We start from the raw sequence: 19,236 nt of genomic DNA, 5'->3' as shown, positions 1-19,236 counted from the left end.
GTGTGTGTGTGTGTGTGTGTGTGTGTGTGTGTGTGTGTGTGTGTGATTGCTGACTGCTGTGCTCCAGATAGGAGCATTATTTTTATGTAGTTCTGACTAAAATTGGTTGCATCAGTACATGGAATAGCAGCTGCCTTTGATTGGTGCTGATTGCAGTCTGTGCAGGTGTGTGTGTGTGTGTGTGTATATGTTTAACTACCGGTGGCACAGGAGGGTCCCATCCAGCCCGACGCACACACACAGCTGAAGCCTGTTGGGTCTTCAATACATGTTCCACCATTCTCACATGGAGAGGACAGACAGGCATGCTCCACTGTTAAGGGGATGAGAGGAAGAGATGCACTTATAATCTGCATCACATCTTAGTCTTATATCCTGTGCAACACCAGTGACATGACACACCTTTAATATGAACATAAGAGTGTGTGTTTTAAGCTGTTGTTTTCTGTATTTGTCATCTTACAGAGATTCTTGGTTTGACGCATTAAACTCCAGAGCAGTAAATTTATCTCCTATCAACACCTCACAGAGCCACGTCAGAGATCACACGTTAACAGACTAAAATTATCCTTACAGAGGAGATAATTGGTCAAACTCAAGCAGGGTGGCACAGTGAAAAACAAGAGCTGAAGACATGCAGAGCTGTGCTTTAACTACACAGCACATCTTTGAGGTATGGTTGTATTAGGCTGTCAGGGTTGACAGACTTTATGGTTGTGTTTTATAGCATCAGCTCACCGATGTCACAGTTGCGGCCACGGAAACCCTCCTGGCACACACACAGGTACTCGTTCGGTTCAGTGTTGGTACAAGTACCACCGTTCTTGCATGGCTGATGGTTTCCACAATAATTCAGATCTGTATGTGAGAGAGAGAGATTTTTTTTGCAATTAGGAAAATCAGACGATTTATTATATTAACATTAATACACTGAAAAAGCAAGCAAAATCAATTTAAAGGGTTAGTTCACACAAAAATGAAAATTCTGTCATTAATTACTCACCCTCATGTCATTTCAAACCCACTTTCGTTCATCTTCGGAACACAAATGAAGACATTTCAAATGAAATCTGAGAGAGTTCTGTCCTCCCATTGACAGCCTACGCAACTACCACTTTGATGCTTCAAGAAGTTCATAAAGAGACTGTAAAACTAATCCATATGAATCGAGCAGTTCAAGCAAGTATGTTTGAGCTTTGTTGATTAATTTTTATATGTGAATAAAAGCCTAAATTCAATCTGTTAGGGTTGCCCCCTAATAGTCGACTAACCATTAGTCGATGAGAGGAGGATTCGTCAATCAAAATTTTATTAGTAACTTAGTTGGAGGACAAAAAAATCCACAGGAAGTGGTGAAGTCACACAGTCGGTGATGGACAGATCATAACAGCTGTTCTATGTGGTAATTACAGCACATCGGGCAGGACATCCAAACATTCGCCTATCATTCATCAACCTTAAATATAGCTTATCATCTGAAACATGTCAGCAGTAGTAACTTTACATGGCCACTCGCTCAAACATTAACCTAACAAAATGTGGGCTATTCAAGTGTTTGTGAGGAGTGTGAAAGCTGAATAGTAGCATGCTTACTGCATGACAGCTAACATGGAGGCGCCGGTGCGATCACTTGCACTTAAAATACTCCATCATTTTTGGTCAAACACATAAGAGTAATACATCTTTTGAATCTGTGAAGAGTCAATATTTATTTATGTGCACTCACAATAACATTGTGCTTTTGTAAAATAATGAGAGCAAATGGGGTGCGCTTTCTGCAATCTCTCTCTGTGAACATGAGACTTGAACTGAAACTCCATGTAAACCTGCCTCACAGACATGTCTATAGAAATCGAAATGTCTACTTTTAAATGAACCAATTCAATTGGAAAACAAATATTATCAGGTTACGTAATCCCTATGAAACATGCATATAAGTGCGTCCACTACTGCGGAGATGAAGAGTCAGCATTGTCAACTTCATCACTGCAGCCGAAAATACACAAAACACTAGTTTATCAATTAATTACTAAAATGTTAAAGCAATTTCCTTGCTGTTTTTCCCTGACGCATTCATAATCATTACTTCTGCTGGTGCGCTGTGGCAAGCTTTATGTGATTAGGCATTACGGGCTCTTTATTTTGATTTATATGGTTTATTAATAAAGTGTGATTAGTCGACTAATCATTTAAAACAAAAGACTACTAGTCGACCAGAAAAAATTTTAGTTGAAGGCAGCCCTAAAATCTGTTCATCATATAAAGCAATCAGAAAATTTTGACTAAATTGCTCAATTCATATGGATATTCAGATGTTCATACTTCATTTGTGTTGAGAAGATGAACTAAAGTCTTTAAGGTTTGGAACGACATGACGGTGAGTACACGATGACAGAAATTTCATTTTTGGTGAACTAACCCTTTAAGTCAACACTAATTCAAAATTAAAGCTTTCACTAAACATCAGAGAGAATCTTAACACTCATTGGCTGCTGCCTCTGTAGATACACTAGTGGTGTAGTGTTGTTGATGCGAAAAGCAAAAGTTAGACAATGGAACACACTTATTATTGAGCTTTACCAGCGGAGACAACAGAAGACAGAAAGATTGATAAAAGACAAAAACAAACTTAAACATCGGTATGGCATACGCAAAGTGGAAGATTTGATGGCAGAGAAAATAGTAGTGATTCCTAAATACTAATATACCTAGTGATTCGCTGCACAAGTAAGGGCATTTATTATTGTCTTGACAACTTTCTTAAACTCACTAATATTAGTGTAATTTACAAAAAACTCAAGACATTCATGCCGATCCAAGTACATGAAGTATACAAAAATAAGAAAAGTAAACAAATTTATGTCCGGACTAAATCAAAACTTGCCTTATTTACTTAATTAATGCACATTGCCAGTGTTATTGTGTGTGACTGATAAGTGCATGTTATTCCAAATAAAGAAAATGTTTGTCTTCTCAAACTTTCATCAAAACTTGCTCCACCTCTGAAATGGCTTTCCTTTTGCGCTGATGTCACCAAAGCCACTTCACTTTCAACCAACAGTGGTTTGCAGTGGTGACCGCAAAGTTTAGCATCAAACATCCACTTTTCATGATCCAATCATGAAAAATGGATAAGATCAAGTCCTGTCCCACATTTTTTCCTGTTAAATATCTTGTTTCACCGACAAATGTCACATTATGGTAATACACTGTTTGGTGAATGTTGTTTCATGTTGACTTAAGAAATTAAAAAAAATGTGGTAAGGACAAAACCAATGCAAATTTATCATCATTTAATTTTTCCTTGGAGCAAAAAACGAGAAATAAACAGCCCTCAAACCAACTAAGTAAAGCCACATGATTCAGAGGACCATTTTCTTTTTCAAATTATACAAAACACACATTTTTAAATGATTTGTTAGAAAAATCATTATTAATAGCTCAAAATGACTCAAAAAGCACTGATAGTTGTTTGAAAACCGTTTTGATCCACATGCCACCACTTCCAGCTATACAATACACCAACATCTGTAATATATATGTGTGTGTGTAAGAGCTCACTAAAATTTACATCTCCCACTGGGAACTGGTGCTTGCAGGAAAATGTTTTTTTTTTAAACAATAATTTCAAGCTCAGATTCATGGGGTTACACAAAATGCCAGTTTGGTCTAGACACAAATCGAGTTTGACAGCCTAGACATTGTATAAATGTAGTTTGTTTCATAAATCATACAAAATCTAACCAAGAATTCCTACAAGGTCATGCTTGAGGGGACGAGTTACACACAAATGGATTGTTTCCTGAAGATTTACCCACAACACAAAAGCATGCTTAACTGGAAGAATTACAACCACAACATACAAATAGACACAAATTAAAACCAGCACTATGATGGAAAATGATGCAGGACTGGCTCCTGAGATCTGAGTTTAGAGAGTCTGTGTGTGTGTGTGTGTGTGTGTGAGAGAGAGATAGAGAAAGGCACTGAGATCAAGCTCGTATTTACAGTTCTATGACCTTGATTCATCTATCTGCATATGTTTATTCCTGTGTGTGTGTGTGTGTGTGTGTGTTTGTGGGTGTGTGGGTGTAAGTGTGGGTATGACAGTGCTATATTCATATGTAACATAACCGATGAATGGTAAGAGCCTGTTTAGCCTCCACCTCCAAAAAAGTGCCTGGCTTAAGTTCTGTTTACCCAAGACCATCATCTTACACCTGACAAATCCCCACCTTCATTTTTGGGTAAACTAACCCTTTAACATCATATCATCCTGCCATTTTCACCTCAAAATTTTTGGTAAGCTGTTCTTCCCTGCCGCCACTGTTCATTTTATAAACCCCATTAAGGTTTATTTTTTTCAACTTCAACTTCTCTCCAAACCCTGCCCTGCAATAACATGACAGACATGGTGTTGTCAGCAATCCTGCACAAAATGATTGACAAGCAGACAGAGTTTCAGATAAATAATAAAGTGTTTTCCTGTTTTAATGACATCTGTCAGGTATTTCTGACGAGCAACAGAGCGACTCCAGCCACTTTATTATCCTCACCTGTCTGAAATAAAATTATTTTAATTATAAACAAGTCTTTTTTCATGATTAATTTTATTCATTTTACAATACCATTCACAAGTGTGGGATCAGTAAAAAGAATACTTTTATTTAGCAAGGATGCATTAAATTGGTCAAAAGTGACAGTAAAGACATTTACAAACCCGATTCCAAAAAAGTTGGGACACTGTACAGATTGTGTATAAAAACAGAATGCAATGATGTGGAAGTTTCAAATTTCAATATTTTATTCAGAATACAACATAGATTACATATCAAATGTTTAAACTGAGAAAATGTATAATTTTAAGGGAAAAATAAGTTGATTTTAAATTTCATGGCATCAACACATCTCAAAAAAGTTGGGACAAGGCCATGTTTACCACTGTGTGGCATCCCCTCTTCTTTTTATAACAGTCTGCAAATATCTGGGGACTGAGGAGACAAGTTGCTCAAGTTTAGGAATATGAATGTTGTCCCATTCTTGTCTAATACAGGCTTCTAGTTGCTCAACTGTCTTAGGTCTTCTTTGTCGCATCTTCCTCTTTATGATGCACCAAATGTTTTCTATGGGTGAAAGATCTGGACTGCAGGCTGGCCATTTCAGTACCCGCATCCTTCTTCTACGCAGCCATGATGTTGTAATTGATGCAGTATGTGGTCTGGCATTGTCATGTTGGAAAATGCAAGGTCTTCCCTGAAAGAGACGACGTCTGGATGGGAGCATATGTTGTTCTAGAACTTGGATATACCTTTCAGCATTGATGGTGCCTTTCCAGATGTGTAAGCTGCCCATGCCACACGCACTCATGCAACCCCATACCATCAGAGATGCAGGCTTCTGAACTGAGCGCTGATAACAACTCGGGTTGTCCTTGTCCTCTTTAGTCCGGATGACATGGCGTCCCAGTTATCCAAAAAGAACTTCAAATTTTGATTCGTCTGACCACAGAACAGTTTTCCACTTTGCCACAGTCCATTTTAAATGAGCCTTGGCCCAGAGAAAATGCCTGCGCTTCTGGATCATGTTTAGATATGGCTTCTTTTTTGACCTATAGAGTTTTAACCGGCAACGGCGAATGGCACGATGGATTTTGTTCACCACCGACAATGTTTTCTGGAAGTATTCCTGAGCCCATGTTGTGATTTCCATTACAGTAGCATTCCTGTATGTGATCCAGTGCCGTCTAAGGGCCCGAAGATCACGGGCATCCAGTATGGTTTTCCGGCCTTGACCCTTACGCACAGAGATTGTTCCAGATTCTCTGAATCTTTGGATGATATTATACACTGTAGATGATGATAACTTCAAACTCTTTGCAGTTTTTCTCTGAGAAACTCCTTTCTGATATTGCTCCACTATTTTTCACCGCAGCATTGGGGGAATTGGTGATCCTCTGCCCATCTTGACTTCTGAGAGACTGCCACTCTGAGAGGCTCTTTTTATACCCAATCATGTTGCCAATTAACCTAATAAGTTGCAAATTGGTCCTCCAGCTGTTCCTTATATGTACATTTAACTTTTCTGGCCTCTTATTGCTACCTGTCCCAACTTTTTTGGAATGTGTAGCTCTCATGAAATCCAAAATGAGCCAATATTTGGCATGAAATTTCAAAATGTCTCACTTTCAACATTTAATATGTTATCTATATTCTATTTTGAATAAAAATATAAGTTCATGAGATTTGTAAATTATTGCATTCCTTTTTTATTTACAATTTGTACAGTGTCCCAACTTTTTTGGAATCGGGTTTGTATAATGTCACAAAAGATTTCAATTTCAAATAAATGCTGTTATTTTTAACTTTCTATTCCTCAAAGAATCCTAAAAGAAATTGTTACATTATCCAGAAAAATATGAAGCAGTTTTCCAACATTAATAATAATAATAATAATAATAATAAAAGTTTCTTGAGCACCAAATCAGCTTATTGGAATGATTTTACACCACAGGAATAAATTATTTTATAAAATATATTAAAATAGAAAATAGTTGTTCTAAATTGTAATACTATTTCACAATATTACTGTTTTCATTATATTTTTGATCAAGTAAATACAGCCTTGGTGAGCAGAAGAGAATCTTTAAAAAAATAGTTTTATTATTAATTTTGTTGATAATAAAAATTTTAATAATAATTGCATAATAAGTCATGTCAAATCATCTTCATTTATATAGCGCTTTTCACAACACATATTGTTTCAAAGCAGCTTCACAGTGACAACAGGAAAATTATTATCGAACTAAAGTTGTTTTTTGATTGAATCACTTCTGTTGTAAAAATTGTTAATTATTACTTTAGGAGCCGCTTAAATGACACCTTTCCTACTGAGAAAAAAAAAAAGATTAAAAAAAAAAAAAAAAAAGTAAATTTTTAACCAATGGGTTTCTCTTCATCAAGCTTTCATCTGTTGGTCGGTGTTAAGTGAACGTTGCGTGATGCATAATCTCCTCCAGTGTGAGACGAGTGCAGAAACTTGCCTTTGTCTGCTGTCTTTAAATATGTGCATATATTACAGCTAGTATCATCCACACATTTTTACCCAGCTTGCATCTCACCTTTGTCACAGAGCAGGCCACCCCAATTTGTGTCACACACACACTTCCAGGGTTCGGTGCAAGTGCCATGATCACACCCAGGAAACGTCTCGCACTCATCGCACAGATCACCCTTCCAGCCATAATGACACCTACAGAGATAGAGAGAGGTTACAACAGACAGGAAGTGAGAAAAGGACACAAAATCAAGCAGGTACTGAATATGGCATGCATCAGCGCTCTGAGGAGTTTGTAGACAGGGTGTTATATTTCTGAAACTCACTTGCAATCTCCGGGCAGATCACAGGAACCGTGCTCTATATGGCATCCCTGCTTACACACCGCTAGAAGGATGCATAAAGAAGGTTTATTCAGATATGATATGATGATCAAAATAATCAACTATAGTCATCTTACAAGTGCAGAGGATCATTTTCATAACACTCATAATGCAAGCTAAATTAGACAAATAAAGAGACTTTGGACACGTAATCCATTTGCTAAATGCAGCCAGTCATGATGTGATGCTTCTCTTGCTCAACTATTGTTAACATAAGGCTCAATGATTTGATTTAGGATATGGTGGTAACAGGGGCTCTTCCTGATCAGTTAGGAGGTGCACTTTCAGGGGACAAATTTCTCTCTCTCTTAAGTCATTCTCTGCTGGAAAACCGATTTGACCTCTATGGAATGTTGGAAAAGCATCTGAATAAATAATCCTGTTGCTGAAGTCTAATATGGGTTATGTAAAAGTCCACAGATATTGTCGTCAGTTCACTGCTGTTAACACTTTCTCTGACAAACAGATGCGATGAGACCTGTTTTCCTGTTTGTTCATGTGACATTCAACATAGATCCTATTGTCATGTAAAGACAGAATAATTGAATGTGTAATTGTGAGGTTTGTCAATCAGTCCTCATTTGACCTTTGGCCCCATTTGATGTATGTTGCTACTTAACTTGACAAATAAAATGTTACAAATCATTTCCTCTTCAGCTTATGTTGTTGTCTGCCATTATTATCAGAAAAGCTTCTGCTTTTGTCCTGTTTGTTTGTAATTTCCTGTATCAGCCACCATTGAACATATATGACATGCATATTAGTAAGGAAACCTACATTTGCTATATAATATAATATAATATAATATAATATAATATAATATAATATAATATAATATAATATAATATAATATAATATAATATAATATAATATAATATAATATAATATAATATAATATAATATTATATAATATTATATAATATAATATAATAATTAATTTGTATGAATTTGTAAACCTACATTTGCATTATAATATAATATAATATAATATAATATAATATAATATAATATAATATAATATAATATAATATAATATAATATAATATAATATAATATAATATAATATAATATAATATATTAATAATTAATTTGTATGATGAATTTGTATGCATTTGTACACCTACATTTGCAATATAATTTATTATAATATCATAAATTAAGATAATATAATGAATTTGTATAAATTTGTACACCTACATTTGCATTATAATAATATAATATAATATAATATAATATAATATAATATAATATAATATAATATAATATAATATAATATAATATAATATAATATAATATAATATAATATAATATAATATAATATAATATAACAATGAATTTGTATGAATTCATACACCTACATTTGCATTATAATAATAATATAATATAATAATAATTAATTTGTATGATGAATTTGTATGAATTTGTACACCTACATTTGCAATATAATTTATTATTATATCATAAATTAAGATAATATAATGAATTTGTATAAATTTGTACACCTACATTTGCATTATAATAATATAATATAATATAATATAATATAATATAATATAATATAATATAATATAATATAATATAATATAATATAATATAATATAATATAATATAATATAATATAATATAATATAATATAATATAATATAATATAATATAACAATGAATTTGTATGAATTCATACACCTACATTTGCATTATAATAATAATATAATATAATAATAATTAATTTGTATGATGAATTTGTATGAATTTGTACACCTACATTTGCAATATAATTTATTATTATATCATAAATTAATGTAATAATGAATTTGTATTTGTATTGTAACATGTGTGAAAATGTGCTGGTCCCACTCACCCTGTCTGCACTCTGGTCCAGTCCAGCCCTCCTTACACACCTTAATTCCGGAAGGATCACAGTCAAAATGGCCAAAAAAGTCATCTCGTGCCCGACAGAGTTTGTTGCAGAGTGGGCCGTAGTAATTGGTATCACAGCGGAATCGCAGGCGGTAGTCCAGAGTGAACGTGCGACCGTGATTGCGGAACACCTGCCACTGCTCACCTGGGTTCAGCATCGAGGAAAGCAGCACTCGCTCTATTAATTCCTCCCGACCTGAGGGGGGCAACAGACAGAGAGAGTAAAATAAAATAAAATAAAAACAACAACTTTTCTCATGTTTTTTTTTCATGGAAAAACTTGGTCCAGCAAGAGTGTGACAGGGCCTTAAAGGACTGTTCTATATAATTTAAGCACTGTCAACAACTCAATTTGACTTTTGTTACACTAAAGCACTTACAATGGAAGTACATGGCCAACCATTAAGTAAAGTAAATAAGTAAGTCCCTTTTGTTCCTGGTTTACCAGAGGTTTCCCAGAGAGACTGTTAGCTTGCCTCATCTGGAATACTGTTACATATAGTGCATTATCTATCAAAAAGCACTCTAGAAAGAAAGATAAAGAAAGAAAACTTGCCTAATAGATGAGATCATCTGGGCTTAAAAACAAAGGAATGAAAACAGGGAAGAGCAAAGGTGTTCAAACACAGATAAGTTATCCTAGCAACCCCACGCACTTAATCAAAATAAACATCAACCGCACACAATAACCCCAAAAAATATTTGGACCCTTAAGGCATAATTTTCACACACACACACACACACACACACACACACACACACACACACACACACACACACACACACACACACACACACACACACACACACACACACACACACACACACACACACACACACACAAATCTAGATGTGATAGTCTCGTCCTCCTCTGTTAATGGACTGCAGTTTAAGCACAGTCAGTAATTAGTGCTGTGGTCCATTTAAACATCATTCCACTACAATCCATTACAGATGTAAATGACTACAGCAGAGCTGCACTCATGCAGAAAACCTTGATCACAGTTTATCACTGACATGTTCAGGCACATAAATTTACATGAACATAAGTCTGATTTCTCACTCGGCAATGTAAGATAACTATCACACAACATCCATCAAACCCTTTAGAGAGGAAAACATTTGGATTTAGAGGGTGGTTGAATAATAAGAGAGGGTGCACATATATATCTGTACAGAACCAGGATTGAGCAACATTTAGAATTCATCATTAGGTTTGGGTATCAAGAACAGGTTCCATTTTAGAACTGCTTCCAAATTTCCAAGAACCGTAAATTTAGATTCCACCATCGATTCCTCTGTGTGCATTTTACCATTCAAGTGCAAGAAGACGTAAAAGAGAACTCAATTCAGCACCCGCATGCTGTTTTCTGTGCTGCACACACATCCAAAGTGCATGCACAAAAAGCCACCTCTCATATAATGTTCTCTTTTGCGTCTTTTTGCGCTTGAACGGACAAATACACATAAAATTAAGTCAAAATATCCTTGTAAACACAGTCAGTTTTGTCTCAAGTGAATGTAATCAGTTGAGAAAGAAAACGCATGTGTAACAGTATATTGGATCCACGCATTCGGTCTTAAAGTGACAGCAGCCTAATAAACCTGCTGCCGTCTGTCATTAATGATAAGAATTTTCCATAATTTATGACACAATGCTTTCCCGCATTAACAGAATTTTCCATCATTTATGACACAACGCTTCCCTGCATTGACGGAATTTTCCAGCAATCCATGTTTTCACTGTTCTACAGTAAGAGGCACTATTACGCATCTTCTGAAATTGTACAGAATCTATGGATCAAAACACAGGCAAAGAAGAAGCAGAAAGTGATAGAAGCATTGCTTACGCACATGTAAAAAAAAACGCAATCTTCAAATATTTGATATCAAAACAATTAAACAGCCATATTCTTTTATAAGAAAATGTGTTCATGGGTAATTCATGTGAATGTATTTGATTTTTAATCCATTTCAAATATACTTCCTTAGATAATAATAATTTTCCATCATGTTTGCTCAGTTAAAATTCAGGAATTGCAATTTAAATTCATTCTTCATTCAATTCTGAATGGCGCACCACCCGCCGGACAGAAGATGATAAAATAAATGGGAAACTGAACAACATTGTATCCTTGCCTCTCCCGCTCTCATTTTCTCTCACAAAGTCTTTTTCAAAGACATAATGGGTCAGGACGGACTTCGCTGAAGACTGTTAAAGCTATACGGCACTCGGAAACCAGATATAATACAGCTGCATTATAATCCAGAGCTGGCAGGAAAAAACGGCTCTATAGATCCAAACTCCCGTCATTTAGACTCCTGGATCAGCACACCTAAGCCTCACCTCACCAGAGACAAGCTGTAAATCCAATGAACAAGAGAAGGGATGGGTAAAGTAAATGAAAAGACATGACAGGAGCTAGAGGGCAGTGAGAATGAGAAATGGAGAGAGATTTAGAAAAGAAACAAAAGGGAAGAAAAGAAAATTATAATAAAAGAGAAGACAAGAAGGACAAAAAGGAGATGAGAGAAGTAGATGTGCATGCATGTTTGTGTAACAAATTAAGTTTAAGTATTTATGAAAATGAAGCGGCAATATCCAAATGATTAAAATGTATCTCAGCACTGTCTGAAGCATGCACATGTGTCTAATTTATTCATTAAAGGACATAATCATTGCGCCTGAGTGTGTGTGTGTGTGTGTGTGCAAAATCCAGCAACATATTTTCAGTCATGGAGCTTTTCTTCAATTATAAGGAGAAACAATCAGAAAGCAACACAGGAAATGAAAGAGTCATGGAGACTGACCCTGTGCATTACTCTGTTCTCTAGTAATCCCCAGAAGACAGCATGAGGGGTAAATACGGATCGGCTGTCTGATGTCCTCCTTTTCATTCTATCTTTCTCTGTGCTGTTATATTGCTACAAATGGTTTCTGTGAGGACACATATGATCCATGGATTTTATTTTTTAAGTCTTGCACACACACGTATCATCATACCTGCCTCTGATGTTTCATTGTCATGATCCAGAGCCTCGATCACCAGAGAAAACGATTTCTAGACAAAAGAAAATAAACAAGGAAATGCATGTCAGTGTATTTTATATTGCTACATGTACACAACACATTGTGATGGAATTATTGAGTAAAAATGCAGCACAAATGCAGTATAAATCACATAATTCAGTGCAGAGTCTGAGTTTTTCATTGCATTAATTTAATTTCCATTTAATCATCAATCACATAAAAAGTCAGATCACTTAGAAAAGTAACAGTACACCTCTCCACAATATGTCACACGATTTGAGAAGTTTGTTTAATAGTACTGAATGTGAACTTGTACTGTGCTTGAAATCTTAAAAGCATATTTAAAAAAACTGTACTCCTAGATAATATATTAATGAAATAAAAGGCCACAAAGTACACTTGATATATATTTTAAATGTACTAAATTGCAACTTCAGCATTACAAATTTGTAATTATAGTACAAATATATTTAAATACATGACATGTTTCAAAAGAAATGGCATTAAAGTATAAGTGTCTGTCTGTCTATCTATCTATCTACATTTCAGTCGTATCCAACTCTTGGTGATTTTATGGCCATCTCTCGCCATACGCGAGAGACTGTCCATGAATTCTCTTGGCAATGTTTTTTCCATGGTAGATTGCCAGGTCTTTCCCCAACCCTCCCCATTACATGGCTTGGGACCTACACACACACGCATTCACACCTACGGCCAATTTGGCATGTCCAATCCACCCAACCTGCATTGTATTTTCGTAAAAATTGTCTGCCTATACTGTAGAAAGGCAAAAAAAAATTTAAATCGGTGCTACCTGACTAGAGAAAATAGAGAAAAAAGGCTGTTTTCTTCCATTTTGCCAAATAGGTAGGAAAACTTTAACACCCATAATGCACTGGGCATGTTGCCGTCCAAGGCCCCTCCCACAGTCTACTATGGATACACTTACCAGAGTCAAATACTACCTTGCTTTAGTAGGAAATACTTCTTAGCAAACTTTTAATGGTGCCAACTTGCATTGTTCCCGGATGCAAGAATTCAAAGAGTAAACGTTTAGCGCAAGTGAGGGAAGGATCCAGTGCGTTGTGGGCAGTGGATAAAGAATCATAAATACGGAGAAAATGTCACAACCAAAAACATTTTTTTTACCATATTTTCTAACAAATAAACGCAAATTTCTCAATCCAGGTAACGTGGAGAAAGAGTAAACATTGCTCATGTACATATACTATCAACACTGTAACAATATAAAGTGGGTTAAAAATAGTTGAACTTCTTTTAAAGTATATTATTTCTGTAATAATAAAAGTATTCTAAAGGGTTTTTACAAGGGTTAGGTGTTTGTTCAAAGTATAAGCAATATAAATGCTGTAGCAAGCATCACTAATACAATACAGATGTGAAATTGTTTGTGATGTGCTCTTCATTTGTACTAGGCTGAAATTTGCTATTGGATCTCATGGTTTGAGCTCTTTTTTCCTTATATATCTCTAAAGTCCAGTGGGGGAACAGAAGGTGACACTGAAAACAACAACAGAAAACCCTGAAAACAGAAGAATGTCACTATTGATTTGCAGTAGTAGCACTGAGACCAAGCCTGTCTGCAGTCACTAAATACAGTACCCATCATCCCCAGACAATGAGTACTTAAAACAAATAGAGTACTTCAAACACCATTGAACATGCGGCCATAACATCACAATGTGATTTAAAGGAGGGGCTGACAAACTCATGAGAGCATCAACGAGTAGAAAAAGACAGACAGGGAGAACGAAAAAAAGAGAAGAGGACAATTTTCTTCATCCTCTCTGTTCTTCTAAATGAATAATTCAAAGCCACACTCTCGTTCTCCAGTGAGAGGTCCAAACCCTGCCATGCAAATGACACAGCTGCAGCATTCTGGGTAACGAAACTCTAAAAGGCAGTGTGGATGTGCAGTCACGCCTGTCTCATAAGTGCCCACCCGAGGAGAGAAGTGAGGGACGGAGGAGAAGACATGACGATAGGCAGGAGTGAGGGAGCTTGATAAAAGTGGTGTTAAGGGTTGAGAGAAGATGATTCAGTGATTGAATGACTGACTGACTGAGATGAAGAAGAATGGCTGAAAAAGCATCTTGCACTGAAGCACACACACACAACAGAGCTTGAGCTTCACAGTTGTATTCCTGTTTCAACAGCACACAATACTTAACGACTTAAACTGCCGCAGCTCAAATGATAAAAGCTTTTCTATGTACATTTTTGTCACTAGATTGTAAGAATTAGCACTCATATATCTATTAGCATATCACGATGGCAGTTGCTTGATTGCCACTACTTTGAATATTTGAATGTTTCAGTGTGCTGCTGCACGTCCGTGTGTGTGTGTGTGACAAACAGAGTGTACTCGTGTAGTGCACCCGCCTATAGGTGCATATTACTAACGCACCCTTTAAATGCAGTAATTTTCATTTGCCTCAAAATAGCAACACGCCAACAATGCACCTGAACACATCTCGTTTTAGACCAGCACGCCCATGGGTGAACAGATGGACACGAGTGCATTTGCTATGTAAACAACATGGACGCACTAGCAAAAAACTAGCAAACTTGCAAAAAAAAACACTTGCGTCGCGCCTGCCGTCGCATTGCACTGACTGTATGATAGGGTATGGAGTCAAATTAATGCCTTAAAGTTTTGCACAAAAATAAAGTTTTGTAAAACACAAAAAAGAATTGAGCTATAAAAAAATGTTTTGCAAACAAAAATAAAGAATTGCAAAGGAAAATAAAATATTGAGTGGAAAAAAAATAAGTTTTGCAAACAAAAATAATAAATTGCAAAATAAAATAAAGTAGTGCAACAATAAAAATATAATCAATTACAAAAATCAATGACAGCTGATCAATCCTATTTTATCTTTGCCACATATTTTTCATGCTCAAACCTACTAAATCATTTGCAAAGCTCATTTTATTCTGTGTTTCAGTCAAGCGTGCGCTCACGATACCGGTTTTCTTTTGCGCTGCACTTTTCTGTGCGGATCTCTTTATGGCACTGGTTTGACGTGGGGGTGGAGTCAAGAAACGGGGGCACGCCCCCGCGAAACACGTCATCGGCAGGAGACGCAGATCGCAACAGAACAGGGCAGCGTTTCCCAAAAGCATCATAAGCTTTTGGAAACCAATGGAGCTACGATCAACTTTTGGGAAACGCTACCCAGATCAGATCAAGCATAGAGACAGAGCGCATTTATTATAATCTGAAAACCACGCCCACCGGGGGACAAACAATCCAACAGTCTCCATTGACTTTGTATTGCGTGAGGCTGCCTTCTTGTCTTTTCTGACTCATTACAATAAACAGAACAATGCCTAAAAGCTGCTGTGTGACAAGGTGTACAGCTAACAAGCTAAAAAAAAAAACAGAAATACGTTTTTATAAGCAGTCGACCCCAAAAAACGAATGTTTAAGGACACAAAAGTGGATACAGGCAGTGAGACAGAGCGCAACGGGTCATATTACTATAAGAAATGCATTGGAGGGGGTCGTAATCGGTGACAACATATGCTAAACAAACCAACAAAAACAAACCATGCATTATTTTTCACCATGTCAAAGAATTATTTCACCTGTCGCCGATTACGTTCCCTTCCAATGTATTTCGCGGGGGCGTGCCCCCGTTTCTTGACTCCACCCCCACGTCAAACCAGTGCCATAAAGAGATCCGCACAGAAAAGTGCAGCGCAAAAGAAAACCGGTATCGTGAGCGCACGCTTGACTGAAACGCAGAATAAAATGAGCGTTACAAATGATTTTGTAGGTTTGAGCATGAAAAATATGTGGCAAAGATAAAATAGGATTACAGCTGTCATTGATTTTTGTAATTGATTATATTTTTATTTTTGCACTACTTTATTTTATTTTGCAATTTATTATTTTTGTTTGCAAAACTTATTTTTTTTCCGCTCAATATTTTATTTTCCTTTGCAATTCTTTATTTTTGTTTGCAAAACATTTTTTTATAGCTCAATTCTTTTTTGTGTTATGCAAAACTTTATTTTTGTGCAAAACTTTAAGGCATTAATTTGACTCCATAATAGGGCCCTTAATCTCAGATTTCCTCTTGGACAGCAGTATGACAGGTATGTGTCAGCTAACGCTAAGCGTCTAATAAATGTTTCATATAATAAGCTAACAGTCATTACACAATGTAAACAGACATGTTTTACATGCTTAATGGCCCCTTCAGAGACAAAGGCAGCACTGAGATGAAACCACATTTGCACTTTATAATTCCAGAGATGATTTGTGTTGTAAAAGCACACACACACACACACACACACACACACACACACACACACACACACACACACACACACACACACTCAATCTTGCTCACTCAGATGAGTTAAAGCCTTCCACAATTGCTCTCCTTAACAGCACACTCAAAAATAACAACCAGCATTATACTCTTTCTTTTCCATTCACACACACACACAGCATGCCCTTAGAGCCCTAACAAGCTTGAAACATTCACAGCACCCACACCCTTAAATAAACAACCAGAACAAAGGCTAATTTCTCAGACACACAAACAAAAATGTCCATCTACAGTGGTCCCCTCTCAGGCCCTGGAGACCTCTCTCAGCCTCCTGCAATGAGATAATCCAGACCACTCAAACTGTGTTTGACACCCTCACACACACACATACACAAGTCTTAGATATCCAGCTCCAAATTAGAATAAACAGCCTCAAATCCCAGACTGCCATTATCAGAGACATACTAACTCTCCCTACGCCATCTTTGCAATAAGTCAGTTCATGAAATTTCTTCCCTGCTAAATATTCCAGGGTCAGCTGTAAGTGGTATTATTAGAAAGTGGAAACAGTTAGGAACAGCAGCAACTCAGCCACAGAGTGAGGTCGCTGAGTGCTGAGATGCATGATGCGTAAAAGTCGCCAACATTCTGCTGATTACATAAATAAATAGCGGGTTCCAAACTTCCACAGGCATTAATATCAGTTAAAAACTGTGCGGCGGGAGCTTCATGGAATGGGTTTCCATGGCTGAGCAGCTGCATGAAAGCTTGACATTACCAAGTACAATGTTAAGCGTTGGATGGAGTGGAGTAAAGGACTCTGGAGCAGTGGAAATATGGAGTGGAGTGGAGTGACGAATCAAGCTTCTCTGTTTGGCAGTCTGATGGGTGAGTCTGGGTTTGGCGGATGCCAGGAGAAAGTTACCTGCCTGACTGCATTGTGCCAACTATAAGGTTTGGTGGAGGAGGGATAATGGTATGGGTCTGTTTTTCAGTGGTTGGGCTATAGGCTCCTTACTGCCAGTGAAGGGAAATCTTAATGCTTCAGAATACAAAGATATTTTGGACAATGCAATGCTTCCAACTTTGTGGGAACCGTTTGGGGAAGGGCCTTTTCTATTCCTTGACTGGCCCACACAGAGCCCTGACCTCAATCCAATCTAACACCTTTGGGAAGAATTGGAATGGGTGAAATCAGGTTGATTGGGACACTTTTTGTCATCGAGATGACCGGGGGAAAAGTGCCCAAATCAACCTCGAATTCACCCCGCAATCTCATTCCAATTCTTCCCAAAGGTGTGAACATGAAGTACAGCAACAACTCAATGCATGATGGAGCCTATAGAATGCAGTTAGAATGACCCAAAAATTCAAGATGTCAGGGCAAAAAAGCCCCAGTGTAAGTTTTTGTCTAATATATCATATCATGTCAGGTGTTTCCAAATGAATTTGTGTTTTAAACGAATCGGGTGAACCAATGATTCAATGACTCATTCATAAAGAGCGCCATTTACTTCATTCCTGAATGAATCAGCCATTTGAATGAACAGAATGAATGAATGACTCAATGATTTACTCATTTAGACATTTACCGCCACCTACTGGCAGTTTTAGTTTCTTATTTAGAGTATCATTAAAAAAATAATAATTTCATATTCCATCTTAATATATAACCCATTAAAGGTATAGTTCACTCAAAAATGAAAATGTTGTCATCATTTACTCATCCTCATGGCCGTTGTAGCCTAAAAGGTTAAGTGCAATAAATTCTATGTTGAATCAAATATAGGCCAAATATTTATTTCTAAAGCTACTTTTTGTAATGTCTATTTGATGCTTTTTTTCATTTAACACAAATTAATGACTTTAAATGATATATACACACACAATAGAACTTAATATTATCTCTTTTGAGCAAATAAACTCTTAAAAGTCAGTACTAAGGAGGTGGAGTCAGTGGGACTTATTTATAAAAAAGGCAGAATGGACTTTTGTATAAATTGAATGTTAAACCAGGGTTTTTTTTTTTACTTTTTTGGTGACCGGGACTCTCAAATATGATCACCCCCTTGTGAAGGACCCTCTTAGTAAAATATAAAATCAGCTATATACTTTCATTTATAAAATACACATACATGCTGTGTGACAAACTATTTTATGTGGTGATATACTAAATTAAATAATTGCCATTTATATTGTCATTATACTAAAGTGAATTATTAAAATTTAAGTTAACAGCATGTTTTTTGTACAAATTGTAAAAAAACAAATTAATTGTTAAAATAAAATATTTCTTCACAATGTCACAATTAATGTCATTTGAAAGTAGAATATAAAATATATATCAATAAATATCTATCATCCTTTACTCATGACAAAACAAAACCATCAACACTGAGACACTTTCAAAATGTGTTCTCTTGTGTTTTGAGTAAATAACTTTTTTTATTATTATTAACTATCCCTTTAAATGCATGGATTTGCTATAAATAAACCATCTCATTTGTGAACTCTGAATTTATATGTAATATTTTGGTCAATTCCAAAA

At 36.1% G+C, this 19,236-nt stretch overlaps 1 protein-coding gene across 2 annotated transcripts in view; it reads right to left on the bottom strand.

Annotated features, from left to right (window-relative positions):
• Positions 1–19,236, bottom strand: part of LOC137023462 (protein jagged-1b) — a 74,003-nt gene that overhangs the window by 13,479 nt on the left and 41,288 nt on the right. For both annotated transcript variants that reach the window (XM_067390600.1, XM_067390601.1), the window contains exons 3-8: positions 12,358–12,415; positions 9,295–9,549; positions 7,380–7,440; positions 7,118–7,248; positions 739–858; positions 200–313 (exon numbers count right to left, since the gene is read on the bottom strand). In XM_067390600.1, the coding sequence (XP_067246701.1) occupies positions 200–313; positions 739–858; positions 7,118–7,248; positions 7,380–7,440; positions 9,295–9,549; positions 12,358–12,415 (739 nt within the window). The remainder of the gene's footprint in view (positions 1–199; positions 314–738; positions 859–7,117; positions 7,249–7,379; positions 7,441–9,294; positions 9,550–12,357; positions 12,416–19,236) is intronic.

This window comes from Chanodichthys erythropterus, chromosome 7 (assembly GCF_024489055.1).
Source record: "Chanodichthys erythropterus isolate Z2021 chromosome 7, ASM2448905v1, whole genome shotgun sequence".
Taxonomy (NCBI): Eukaryota; Metazoa; Chordata; class Actinopteri; order Cypriniformes; family Xenocyprididae; genus Chanodichthys; species Chanodichthys erythropterus.
Note: the sequence above shows the minus strand (reverse complement) of the source record. Positions and strands in the feature narration are given on the sequence as shown.